This window comes from Rousettus aegyptiacus, unplaced genomic scaffold (assembly GCF_014176215.1).
Source record: "Rousettus aegyptiacus isolate mRouAeg1 unplaced genomic scaffold, mRouAeg1.p scaffold_m13_p_6, whole genome shotgun sequence".
Classification (NCBI taxonomy): domain Eukaryota; kingdom Metazoa; phylum Chordata; class Mammalia; order Chiroptera; family Pteropodidae; genus Rousettus; species Rousettus aegyptiacus.
This window is the reverse complement of record NW_023416309.1, coordinates 106823987-106838065: the sequence shown is the minus strand read 5'-3', so window position 1 is coordinate 106838065 and position 14079 is coordinate 106823987. Positions and strand designations below refer to the sequence as shown.

The 14079-nt window shown below is 35.6% G+C and overlaps 1 protein-coding gene across 6 annotated transcripts in view; it reads left to right on the top strand.

The window, feature by feature from the left end:
• ABCA8 (ATP binding cassette subfamily A member 8) overlaps positions 1-14079 on the top strand; it is a 64677-nt gene that overhangs the window by 20625 nt on the left and 29973 nt on the right. For all 6 annotated transcript variants that reach the window (XM_016143653.2, XM_016143652.2, XM_016143657.2 and 3 more), the window contains 12 exons: positions 1904-2010; positions 2643-2869; positions 3784-3925; positions 4229-4414; positions 5352-5499; positions 7393-7561; positions 9456-9514; positions 10186-10296; positions 11046-11221; positions 11683-11802; positions 12040-12178; positions 12763-12853. In XM_016143653.2, the coding sequence (XP_015999139.2) occupies positions 1904-2010; positions 2643-2869; positions 3784-3925; positions 4229-4414; positions 5352-5499; positions 7393-7561; positions 9456-9514; positions 10186-10296; positions 11046-11221; positions 11683-11802; positions 12040-12178; positions 12763-12853 (1675 nt within the window). The remainder of the gene's footprint in view (positions 1-1903; positions 2011-2642; positions 2870-3783; positions 3926-4228; positions 4415-5351; positions 5500-7392; positions 7562-9455; positions 9515-10185; positions 10297-11045; positions 11222-11682; positions 11803-12039; positions 12179-12762; positions 12854-14079) is intronic.

Below are 14079 nucleotides of genomic sequence, written 5' to 3'. Positions count from 1 at the left end.
GATTTTCTTTATCAAAAGGCATCATAGAGATAGTGAAAAATAAAGGTAAAATTTTGATGATATATTAATAACAAATAAAACTAGCAAAAAGTTAATCTCCAGATTACATGAAGATTTACTTCAAATACATAAGAGAAGGGCAGAGAAATGAGAGAGTCATGAAGAGAAATCAATAGGAATTTCATAAAAGGAGGAACACAAATCAAGAATAAACACATGGAGAGATGCTTACCTGCATTAGCAATCAGGGAAATGCATTTTGAAATCACATGTGATATCGCATTTACCAGACGGTGAATAGACAGTACAAAAAAACACTGATGAGCGAAGAGAAGTCAACATTACGAACTGTTTTAAATTTTACAAAACTTGAGAAATTTTATTTTTAAAGCGAAGATGTATGCAACCTATAACCCAGCATCATGGGAATCTTATTGGTGAAAGTCTCATGCCTGTGTTAAACACTTGTAGCCCGTTTTCTTCTCCTTCCTGAGGGTATAGAGTCATTAAGTGGTAGCTATAATCAGACACCTAGACCCAAGACTTTGAAGAGCAGATGTGAGTTCTCTACAACTTTTTCTTACCTACTTCTGCAAACTAGGTAGTCATGCCCAACAGGTAGTACAGCTACCAGGTGGAAGAAATGCCATCATCTTGAGACCCTTAGTTTGATGTGGAATAGAGGACCCTCCACCCCTACTTCCAAAGGCCTATGTGGAACTTGTAACCTGAACTGAGAAATGGACTTTTACTGTCATTGAGATCTGGGGCTTATGTGTTACTGCAGTGTATAGTAGACTATTCTAACTTAATACACATATTCACAAGAAAACATAGGTAAGAATTTTCATAAAAGCAGCTTTTTTTTGTTGTAATAGTAAAAAAAAAAAAAAAAAAAGGAAACTACCCAAAATTGCCATCAGCAGGAGAATAGATAAATATATTGAATCACAATACTGGAAAGGGATTCTATAGAATCATAAGAAGAAAAAAGGGCCATTTATAGAATTTTCAGAATCATAATATAGAACAAAACAAGCAAACTACAGAATTATGAATGTGATGAGCTATCACATTTAAACAAACCTTATTATTTTTTAAAATTATATATGTAGTTTTGGGATATGTAGTAAAAATTTAAAGTCATGTATATAAACTTGGACTAGGAGAAACAGAAGATCCACAAACGGTATACAGGAGATTTCAGCTGTGTTTGTAATGGTGTATTTATTTTTATAATTTGATCATATGCATATATGTGTTTATTACATCATTTATATATCTAAAGTATTTCAAAATGATGTTTAAAATATTTAAAATATTAATGGAACATGCATTTAATTCCTATACTCAATTTTAACTTGTCGTATTAGGTAATATCTCTCTAATGCAGTTTAATACTCAATAGATTGGTAGGTCTCTTTTTTATAAGTATATTTTTTTCTTTAAGAGATGTTCTGATTGATGTGACTTGAACATACTAAATTATCTCATCAACTTACATTCACTTGTTAAGTCTGTGTTATGTACAATGTTAGACAAAGTTTCAGCGTACTTTCTCAACCCATATTAGACACTGCTAAATTTGAAAACTGCAGAAAAGATACTGTTTTCACAATACAAAATCAGAGAAAAGCTCAACAAAATTCTTAATGGGCAAAGAAGCACAGACAATAATGTGAGAAAGTGTAGAATGTGTATTATAATTTTATGCAGCACATTCCCAAGAGTGCTCTACCCATTCCACTTTGAAAATTATTACTATAATTTATGTTTTCACAGGCTCTGAGTCAAAATGAGAACAGTTGGAATTTGGAGCCATTATAACATCCACTGTTACCTATAATCAGGACTGAAATATTCCATAATGATAGTTATGATGTTTTTTTTCCCCCCCTTAAAGCTCACTGTTATAAAATAAATGAAGATGATGTTTACTGCGATGTTACAGAATTCTGGAAGAAAGGTTTTGTGGCTCTTCAAGCTGCCATCAATGCTGCTATTATAGAAGTGAGTACGAAATGTCCAAAGCGAACCAAGGGGCAATGCAGATTAATTATGAAGGAGGCATTGAAAGTTTTGTCAAAGAAAATATAAATAGATAGTGTTTTTTACTCACTGGTGTCTTTACAACAAATTTTACTTAAGTTTCAATGTGCCACGGGGAATGTAGACATAAATAGAGGAGAAAACCTTGTCAGGAAGCCAGGAATATAATAAGAAAATTATGAGAAGAGAAGTCACTGGAGATTGCAGAGGTCATTATTGATAAATGAACAAAAAGCTTATCAGCTTAGAATGCCATGGAAGGATTCCTAATAGAAATAATGTTTAAAACTGAAGTGTGAGATGAGAGTTTTGCCGAATATATGTGGTTATGAAGACATTTCAAGTGAATCGCCAGGCGATGTTAGGCACGGAGGTGGATAAAACACACTGAAAATTTTCAGAACTGTGCGTAGCTCAGAATGCCTGGAGTGGAGGCTCCGCGTGGGACCATTGCAGAATACAGAAGTGAAAAGTTAGGTTAGCATCAGATCCAGACAGGCCCATTGTGTGTTCATGGAGAAAGAGATGTCCGAAAGAAATCAGAGCCTGCCATCCATTAAGATAAAAATTTATGTATTAATATGTTTCTTCAGATCACAACAAATCACTCAGTGATGGAGGAATTAATGTCAGCTACTGGAAAAACTATGAAGATACATCCCTTCATTAGTCAAGAAGGGTTAATTACTGATTTCTTCGTTTTCTTCTGCATTATTTCCTTTTCCCCATTCATTTACTACGCATCTATTAATGTTACGAGAGAGAGGAAAAGGATGAAGGGCTTGATGACAATGATGGGCCTTCAGAATTCAGCGTTCTGGTGAGTGAAGTGTAGGAGAACTAAATGCAAGAATTCAGGAAAAGAATTCTTCAAAGCGTCATGATTCAAACCTAATGATTTTCCCCATGAATAGACTAAATTGAGGTTGGTGTAATGCTTGCCAGGCTAAGGCTGAGCGTTATTATACTTCTCCGATTGAAGAACAGTTATCAGGTTTGGGTCTGCAGGGTGATTGCAAAGCAGGAGTAATGAGATATGGACACTGAGTCTACGGGTGACTGTCCTATCTTAACAGAAAATAAATAGCATTGTAGGTCAAGATGTAGACTATTTGGTGTACACATCCCAAGAAAGACAAAACAGCTTTTGGAAAAAGAAAGAAGTGAGAATTACACACAAGGAAGAATTTTTTATATCCAAGGAAATGTGTGAATCTCCTCATTCCCAGAGAGGAGAAAGGGTCTGAGAGTCACTGAGGGGTCACCACGTATTGAGACAAGGTCCTACAAAGACATGGCTGGCCTCTGAACCATCTCTGTGGTATTTATTTCAAATGTCCAGAACAACGAAAGAGCTTAAAGGGGTTACAGAGTATATCAGAGGTCCCAAAGTAGGAATGGAGCAGAGAAAACGTAGAACCAAAATCTATCAGACTGGAAGCCTATTTTTCCTTTTTTCATAATAACATGCATGTGTGTGTGCATGTCTATGTGTGTGTGTGTATATATTTCTGGAATTAATTTTAGGAAAAAGAATATTCTTAATTTCTTAGGAATTATTTCCAGAACATTTACCTAGTATTTATATATCTTAAACGCTCAATAAATAGCTCTTGAATGAGTGAATGAATGAATGAATGAATGAACGAATAAAAGAAGAATGATGTTAGAATCATCTGTAGGTTCATTCCAATTGAACATGAAATACTAAAATAACATTTTTTTCCATATTAGGCTCTCTTGGGGTTTGCTCTATGCTGGCTTCATCTTCATTACAGCCTTTTTCTTGGCACTTGTTGTAAAATCTGTCCAGTTTGTTGTTCTGACTGGCTTCATGGTGGTCTTCATCCTCTTTCTTCTCTACGGATTGTCTTTGGTGAGTTGGGGAATTAATATTTTTCTGTCTAACTCTTACCCTAGGGTTCGAGCGTTGGTTTCCAAATAGGTTATTGTGTGATATATCCCTCTTCTCTGCTCTGTTTGCATGAGTCTGTAGAATGGTACCATTTGATCTGTCATGCCTTGTAATACCAATTTGTAGTACAATTTGCAAAATGTCATTTTGTATTTTATACACAGAAGAATGATGTAATTAATTTTGTATATCGGATTTCTTATTTCATTATGCAAATAGTAATTTTAGAGAAAGATAAACCAACTGGATCTTCTCTCTTCTTAGATAGCTTTGGCTTTCCTAATGAGCGTCTTGATAAAGAAGTCTTTCCTCACTGGCCTGGTCGTGTTCCTTCTCACCGTCTTTTGGGGGAGTCTGGGCTTCACGGCGTTGTACAGGCATCTTCCTGCACCTTTGGAGTGGACTTTAAGTCTCCTCAGCCCCTTCGCCTTCATGCTCGGAATGGCCCAGGTCAGAAGCAAGCTGATGTTTATTAATGACATTTCTTAAACATTTTTTCAGTCTGGAATTTAACTATCTGTAGTCATTTCTATGCTCAGCATTGCAAGGTTAAAAACCCCAGTGAAGACTATTGTGAGATTGCAGAGACGAACCTTTAAAAGCTTTGGAAGTATTTAGCTCAGCAAAATAAGCCATGTGGTGAGTGAAAAAAAAAAGAAATGGAAAGTCAATATATAATTCTTTAGAGACAAAGGGTTTTCTTTGGCTACTAATTGAAAATGGACTTGATATTACAAACCTAATTCTAAATAACTATTCCATTTCATATTTTGGCTTAGTAATTGAATAGCATGCATAATTATAAAAACCATGAAGTACAAGAAAAAAATTAAAAACACCTTGAAAACAGCACGGTTAATTAGTAAATTACATTTCTGTTCATGAAATGTCATTTCTCTTGACGTGATTTTCACCTTGAACTCACTTTGCCATCCAATTAAGTGGTAATGCTGATCACTACATATCCATTATTTAGTGCTCATTAACTTGAACATTATAAACCAGCCTACTTTTGCCAATGGTTCTCCTTACATACACGGGTGATTTTTCCAAGAGCATAAATTCTCTCTGTTGCAGCCATTTTCAAGGAACACCACACCTTTTTCCTGTATTCTGTTTGGTAAAAATTTATCTAAGACTGAGGTCAAATGTCACTTTTTCACATAATTTCCTACCTCCTCCTATTGCCCCAATTTCATTTGGAACATATTTTTACTCATGGCAATTACTAAATCGCATTATATTTGGTCATATGCTCATGCATTGTAGAGTAGAATATTCCTGGTATGAGGCAAAAGGTAGCGAGCTATTTTATTTTTATGCTAAACCTAACGGTTTAAAATTTATCTTAAAACTAACTTCCTTTAATTACTTTTTTAATTTTCAGCTTTTACATGTGGACTATGATTTGAATTCTAATGTGTTTCCCAATTCATCGAACAACTCAAGTGAAATAATAGCAACGAATTTTATGTTGGCTTTTGATATTTTCCTCTATCTGGCATTGATGATTTATTTTGAAAAAATTTTGCCAAGTGAGTAGTGATTTGATTAAAATCAAACATCATTTTAATAATTTTGTTTCCTAAAACTGATCTCCTAACACGTGTTGTTTATATGGTAAGAGCTACTTTGTGCATCAACAGGAAGGAAATGAACAGGGTCGTTGCCTCTGACCAAACTTGTTCTTTATTTCATGCTATTTGGTCAGAACTAAAGCCTGAATTTCGTTTATAGAATCCCTAGCCTTTGGTTGAACGTCCCTCCACTCTAAATGTCTGGCTTGTTTCTTTTTGAAGAGACGCTTAGCAAGCTAGTTCCTAAGTGTGTCAGGCTTGGTACTTACCATGCAGGGAAACTTATAGCTGCTTTGCCTGACTATTTAGCTCAGTGGTTCTGAGCGCTGGCTGAACATCAGAACCACCTGGACAGTTTTAAAGAAATATCAAGCCCAGCTCAACTCCAAGAAATTCTGATTCATTTAATCAGTGATGAGACCAGGGCATCTACGTTTTCAAAAATCTCCCCATAGTTTCAAAACAGGAAAATCAATAAGCCATCAATTTTTATTTTTATTACCTTGCAACTTAAAAGAATATGAGTTCCACAAAAGCAAGGATCTGTTTTGTTCACAGATGTACCCCAAGCAACCAGCTTGGTGTCTGGTGCATACCATGGACTCAGTAAATACTTAAGGCCAAAATGCTGGTTCATTTATTTCTCTCTCCTTTTATAATTGAAGGCGAGGTCTGTGTCTTTCACATCTGTATTTCCAATTCAAAACAGAGTGCCACAGGCCTTTATTATATCATATAATCCAGCAATTCCACTCCTACATGTATATCCAAAGGTAATAAAATCACAATCTCAAAGAAATATCTGTACTCCCATGTTTATTGCAGCATCGTTCACAGTAGCCAAGATATGGAAATAACCTAAGTGTCCATCAATAGGTGAATAGATAAATAACATGTGGTGTGTGTGTGTATGTATATATATGTATATGTGTGTGTATACACACACACAATGGAATATTACTTGGCCTTAAAAAAAAAAGAAATTCTGCCATTTGCAACAACAGCCCTGCACTTCCTTTCCTTCAGGCAGCTATCAGTTTGTTCTATGTATCTATGAATCTGTTTCTCTTTTGTTTCCTTTGTTCTTTTGTTTGTGTTTCTTCAGTCTTACAGTGGAGCCCAGCTACAGAATGTTAGAGAAATATAATTCTCCCATTTCATAATGTCTCCTAATGCATAGGAAAACAGAAATAATAATTAAGTGCAAATACGTTGTAGAGATTAGTTTCCAGAAAGAGGTTCATAGATAATATGTTCTTAAAGCAGATCATAAATTTGCTTCGGAAGGAAGTTATTATTAGGGAATGGGATAAAGCATAAATACAAAATAGCTGTTTAAAAAATTTCCATTGTTAAGTTTGAATAAATTCTTTTGCCTTATTCTCTCCATTTCTTACAGTATGTCAGTTATTTTTGTGGAACCCTATTCTATTTTCTCTTGGAATACGTGCTTAATATATCGTATAGTCACTTCTCAATTTCTTTTTCCTTTGCCAGTGTAATGACATCTGGACTTCTAGGTAGAATTCAGCACACCCAGAGTATGTCATACTGTTATTGCAATATCTGGCTTTCCAGAGGTTGAAAAGAGTCTTAACATTTATTTAAGATAATTCCGAATTTTTGAAAAATCACAGTGTCATTTCTCCCTATGGGAAAAATTATTATAATAGAAACACCTTAGGATATATTTTTCACTCATGAAGCCACACATATCATCACATGTGCGTTGTGTGTGTGTCAACCACACGTTCAGGTTTATTGACAAAAATTTTGCGTGGCTAGGCTGCATTAAGGTGACCATCCCCCTTAAATGGTGATTGACCCAGTGTTTGTCTCCTGGCCATGTAGATGAATACGGACATCGAAATCCACCCTTGTTTTTCCTGAAGACCTCATTTTGGTCACGACGACGTAAGGCTGATCAGGTGGCCTTTGAAGATGAAACGGATACCAATCCTTCATTGAATGACTCCTTCGAGCCAGTATCTCCAGAATTCCATGGGAAAGAAGCCATCAGGTAGCAAGGATGCAAAGGGAGAACAGGCCAAAGGCTCAGAAGCTGGTGGTTACACCTGACACAAGCGATGTCCTCTTTTGTGCCCTCTGCATTGCTGCCACTAACCTCACCCATGCTACGTTCATCCCTTTCCACTTCAAGTTGAAAGAAAAGATCTTTTACCCCTTGCTGTCTTATACGGTTGACGTTTACATGAAATACAAACCTAGATGGTACCCACAATGATAATTCAACAAAACCCTCCCCTAAATTCTCAATCTTTTATCTGTTGTTTCTCTTATCCATCCTTAGCCTCAGCCTCACTCATTTCTTTGTCTGGACTCATATTTTTACCCTTTGCCGCTACTTCATTTATTATACTACCTATATTTTTCTCTCAATTTTAAAAACTTCTCCTTTCTACTTTTCGCCTTTTCAAAGAGGTCGGAAGTGGGGATGAGGAAAAAAGACCTAGAAACAGACACAAAGGGCACTGAGGGAGAAGTGACTTTTAGAGTCACGCGTATCTTCAGTCGGTCTGACAACCAAACACGTACTGTGTTTGGTGCTGGTAACTTTTATTTCCAAATATATATATATATATATATATATATTTAATTTGGAAATAAATTAAATATATATACACACACACACACACATTTATTTATTTATTTCCAAATTATAGATATTTAATATATATGCATATATTTAATATATATAATAATTTCCAAAATATATATATTTATTTCCAAATTAAATAAATACACACACACACACACACACACACACGAAGAAAGTCCTCAAATTTCCTCAAATATTACTCATCCATCAATGACCAGCACATCAGTCCTCTGTGATCCAGCTTATGAATTATATATTTACCTGAGAGAATAAAATGGAGTGTCTAGGATTCTAACTCTATAACAGCACCCAGCACATGTTGATTCCATTCCTTTTCATTATCATAATCTAACCAATATCATTTTATGCTTACTGAATACTTACCATGAACCAAGCAAGCACTATGCATGCAAGATAAAGTTATTTACTCATCTTTCAACACAACCCTAAAGCACTCCAAATTTTCAGGTTACAAGAGCTGAAATCTACCTGGAATAAGTACATTGCTTAAGGTAACAGAACTACTAAATATCATAGGTGGATTGAGCTCAGTTAGGTAGGGCTGTAAAACTCAAGCTCTCACACTATGCTCTTTGCCTCTCTCCCTTACTCCACCCTTGTACTTATTGACCAACCTCAGGAGAACTTAACTCAGGGTGACCAGAGATATCTCCAGCCTGAGCCAGCAGATCACAATGAGCCTTTCATTACTGAATGCCTGCATTACCTCTTGGTCTGGCTTCCTTGGCTTTGCAATTTAGAGATGACTCTTGTCCTCCGTACTAATGTCAGACCATATCTCAGTCTTTGGAATTAGAAGATCTGGTGATGGGTTCCAAGCACAGGTAAAAATTTAAAATTACAGGTGAGGCTCATGTGCAGTGAAGGCTGGGAATAAGTATTCTATCAGGGGTCCCCTACCCCCAGGCTGTGGACCAGTACTGGTCAATGGCCTGTTAAGAACTGGGCCACACGGCAGAAGGTAAGCAGCCAGGAGGGAATGAAGCTTTGTCTGTGTTTGTTTGCAGCCGCTCCCCAGTGCTGGTATCACCGCCTCAGCTCCGACTCAGATCATCAGGCATTAGGTTCTCATTGGAGAACTGGTCCCTGGTACCAGAAAGGTTGGGAACTGCTGTTCTGGCTGATTCTCTCACACAAGCCTAACTGCTTGAAAGTGAAATGACAGATCTCCCTATACCCTGAAGAGAAGAGTCATCCAATCCTGTCAACCAAACCTAGAATCACACACTGAAGAAAATCGTCATATCTTGAAGTCTTTTTCTTTTTTTTTCAGAATCAGAAATGTTACAAAAGAATATAAAGGAAAGCCTGATAAAATAGAAGCTTTGAAAGGTAAAAAGAAAAAAAAAAAAAAAAGGAACATTTAGTTATGATTGATTTCCTGATTTTAATTTTTTTTTTTTTTTTTGCTCCTGGTAAGCAGTTACTAGTGGTATTTCAGATTTGAAAGAGTTATTTGAGTCACATGGTAAAATTTCCCTTCCGACGCATTACTTCTATTGCATAAAAGTTAGAAAAAATTAAGTACGTTTTAGATTCATATATATATTTGGGTAATTCTGAGATAGCCTAAGGTTATTCTATTTTTTTCTTGTGAAATTCCAAAGCTGTTGTAGATAATGTATATTTTTCTTTTGTGTGAAAAGGTCACATACTTCAAAAGATTTTTATCTACAATTTACTGAACTAGTAATCTATCCTTCCAGTCAAAAAATATGAACATCCACCTTCCATGCATCAGGCAATGTCAATGAATCTAGGAGTATAAGATTTGTTTGCTGCCTTTAAAACAAGTAATTTTCAAAATTTCAAAACATGATCAACATATAAATTTATAAAAGGGTATTTTATTTTTTTATTTTTAATTTTATAAGCCAGTATATTCACATAAAAAGACAAATAAAAAGACAAATTATTAGCTCCATAATAAATTTGTAGTTTTAATTGTTTTCCTAACTCCCCACCCTTTTCCTTCCTTCTTTATTTTCCGTTTTTCTTCCTAGATCTTGTATTTGACATATATGAAGGCCAAATCACTGCAGTACTTGGTCACAGTGGAGCTGGAAAATCAACACTCTTAAACATTCTTAGTGGATTATCTGTTCCCACAAAAGGTAAGAGCTTTTTTCCAAGTCAGGTTGACAAATAAATCAGCTGTTAATGAAAAGTCCTTCTGATCATTAATCACAGAGATTTCTAGGGTAAAACGGAAGTTAATTTACAGTATTGTACTATGGAGATACGCAATATTTAATTGGTATATATGAGATTTGAATACTTCAGGACAATTTTTTAATAGTCATTAGTTACCATTTGGCATTTTAACTATATCTGTCAGCTTTTGCCACACGACAAGCATCCCCAAAGCAATGGTTTAAAATAAAAATGTTTTATTATTTCTCATGATTCTGTGGCTTGATTGGCAGTTTTTCTGTCTGGACTAAAGTAGCTGGGGCTAAAGTAGCATATCCTCGCTAACATATATGGGGCTTCGGTTAGGATCATGGCTCCTCTCTTCGTACATGGACTTGCATCTTCCAGGTTGCTAGTCTGAGATTCTTCACCCACTGGTATCTATGATCCCAGAAACAAAGAGATAGCAAATCCCAGTGTGGAGGTGCTTCACAGTCTCCGCTGATATCATATTTGTTAAGATTCCATCGGTTATGTAGCTGAGCCTCAATGCGAGGGTGGATAAATAGACTACATCTAAATGGAAAAGGCTTCAGCATGGACCTTGCTCCCGCCCCATAGACCACACAACTTTAACCTTAAAGATACAGTCATATACCTAAAATTTTTCATTTAGAAAAATCTTAAATTAAGCATTATCCTGATATTAACTTTTAATCATTGTTTACAGGTTCAGTCACCATGTATAATAATGAACTTTCAGAAATGGCTGACCTAAAAAATATCAGCACGCTCACTGGATTTTGCCCACAATCCAACGTACAATTTGACTTCCTCACAGTGAGAGAAAATCTCAGGCTATTTGCTAAAATAAAAGGGATTCAGCCACATGAAGTGGATAAAGAGGTACATAAATATGTTAGAACTAATGTATTGGTCAAAATGAGATTGTTAACTCTATTCGAACTGAGTCTTTTTGCTTTCATTAAATTATCTCTGTGCAAATATTATATACAAGCTGAACACAAAAATTAAATTTAGATAATAGCTAACATTTGTGTCTAATTTACAATGTGCCAAACGGTACCCTTAACTTTAAATTTAATATTTCATTTATTCCTCACAGCAATCCTATAAGGTAGGTACTATTGCTATTCTCATTTTAAATGTGTGGAAACTGAAGTTCAAAAGAACAAGTAACTTGACCAAGATTATGCAGCTAGTTAATGTGAGGTGGTATTCAAATCTTGTTAATCTGGTTCCGTGCTTTTAACCATTACACTTTACAGCTTTGTATTTATAAATTTAAAAACTAGAAACGAAGGAAGAAATCTAAGCTTGCGATATAAATGTTGTCATTTGGTTAGATACAAAGAGTTTTGCTGGAATTGGAAATGAAAAATATTCGGGACATCCTTGCTCAAAACTTAAGTGGTGGACAGAAGAGAAAGCTCACCTTTGCGATTGCTGTTTTAGGCGATCCTCAGGTAAGTCGGCCTAAATCCAGGGACTGAAATTTTTAAAAATAAAACTTTCGGTAGTAATTCAAACCTGTGATTTGCAGAGGTCACCTGTGATAAAATATTCATGATGGGACATTAAATATAAGAACAAAATTCTTAACCACAATACCCTTTTAAATATAAATAATATGGTTTTTACGTGTTTTCTGGAAGAACTATACCTTATTGGAAAACTCGTTTACATGCATCCTTCCTCTGCAGATTTTCCTACTGGATGAACCAACTGCTGGATTGGATCCTTTTTCAAGGCACCAAGTGTGGAACTTCCTGAAGGAGAGGAAAACAGACCATGTGATCCTGTTCAGTACCCAGTTCATGGATGAGGCTGACCTCCTGGCTGGTGATTGCTAGCTTCTTTTAAGTATCATGATAAAGACTTTATGAGAAATATGGATGACATTCTGAGCATCTTTATTGTGTAATCTGATCATCCAGCTGCATCTAGCAATCTGAACAGCTGGTGATGATATGAACTTGGCCCAATGAGTGTAACTCCCAGACATTTCCATGTTTCTCCTAGAATTTTGTATCATTTGATTACACAAGGGCATGATCTGCCAGGAAAACTCACTTATTTCGAAGTAAACATCTCTATTCTAAGGCACTGATCTTTTTATTCAAAACTGAGGTAAATCAACTTGAAATATCCAAACAATTTTGATGTTCGGTCCCTTAAAATGTATAATGTGAGGATTCTCTATATTAGAAGATATAGTCACATAAAACCTCCCGGACTGGTTGAATGGTATAACAATCACCTCAAGTATGTAAATAAGATTAAAATGTGCCTATTGCTATGAGTCTTCATTAAACTCTATATTTGAAAATGCAAACACTCCTGAATTAGAGTTAGATCATATATACAATTACCTGTCTTTTCTTGGGAAAGAATGGGCAACTTCTTCTTTGCTTCTCCCCTTTCAGACAGGAAAGTGTTCCTCTCCAAGGGGAAGCTGAAGTGTGCAGGCTCTTCTCTGTTTCTAAAGAAGAAATGGGGGATCGGATATCACTTAAGGTATAGCCACCTGAGGAGTTTGGGAGAACGAGACATGGGCTAGAGTTAAGCATGAAGCGACACATTACAACACACAAGAAAGCCCTGTATTATTATACACAGATGTTTGTATATACATAGAGAATGAGAATATAAGATGCCTTAATGAAAAAGTTTAGATAAATGTGATAGAAAATATACGCATGACTCGTTGTGTTAAGGAAAGTATGTATTAAGGGAAATTTCTCAACTGACATGTCATATTTACACCTTCATGATCTCTCACCCGCTGTTAACATAATTTCTTAAGTGGATCCCTTGCTTATCCTCTTCCAAAATCCTTCTCTTCTTTCTTGTTCTCTCTCTCTTTTCTGTCCCCTTCATTTTATTTTTATCATTATTTTGAATAGTAGCATGTTCTAGGTGTTATTAATCGAGTGATTCAGCAGAGACAAGACACTTAACATTATTTTATTTAAATCTTTTCTTTTTCAAGGTAGGAATGGTTGTTACTTCTATTCTACAGATCAAATTACAGGCTCCCTAGATTAGTAAAAGTGGCAGAGCCAGGAATTTAGTCTGGACATCTTTAACTTCAAAGTCTAGTATCCAAATTCATATTTTAAATTACTCTCTAATTTATACATGAATCGATCAGTTGGCCCAAAGCACGGCTCTGACTTATACCATCTACACTTTAGAAAGAAAGAGAAAACATACGACAACAAGAGAAAACAAACAAACAAATAAACAAAAAACAATAGTTCCTTTTTACCCACCAGAGTCCAAACTACGTAGTGAAATAATGTTGGTGTGGACGGCCTATCGTGACTCCCGTGTCATTTGCTGTAACTCAATTCAATACCCTCTAGTTAAAATGAAATATTCATTGTTCCTTGTTCCTTGCACATACCCTGTCGTGGCCGACATTTTCTGAGACTGGCAATTTTCTTGAGCCTATTTTGACCTCTTCAAGTCCTAAGGAGTTATTTGAATGCTACTTCATGTAGCCTTATCAATCTTACATCTCCATATATTGTCCTAATATTTTCGTATTTCTTGAGATACTTTGTTTTAATCTCTTCTGGGAAGTTAAAGTAACTCTGTGAAACTGAGTTTCCTCACTTATAAGGTGGGAGTAATAATTCTTAATTGCAAGGAAAGGTTATAGAAACAATAAATGAGATGGTGACCAGCACATTGCCTGGCAACATAACATGTTCTCAAAATAGAAAATGTTAGTCAGG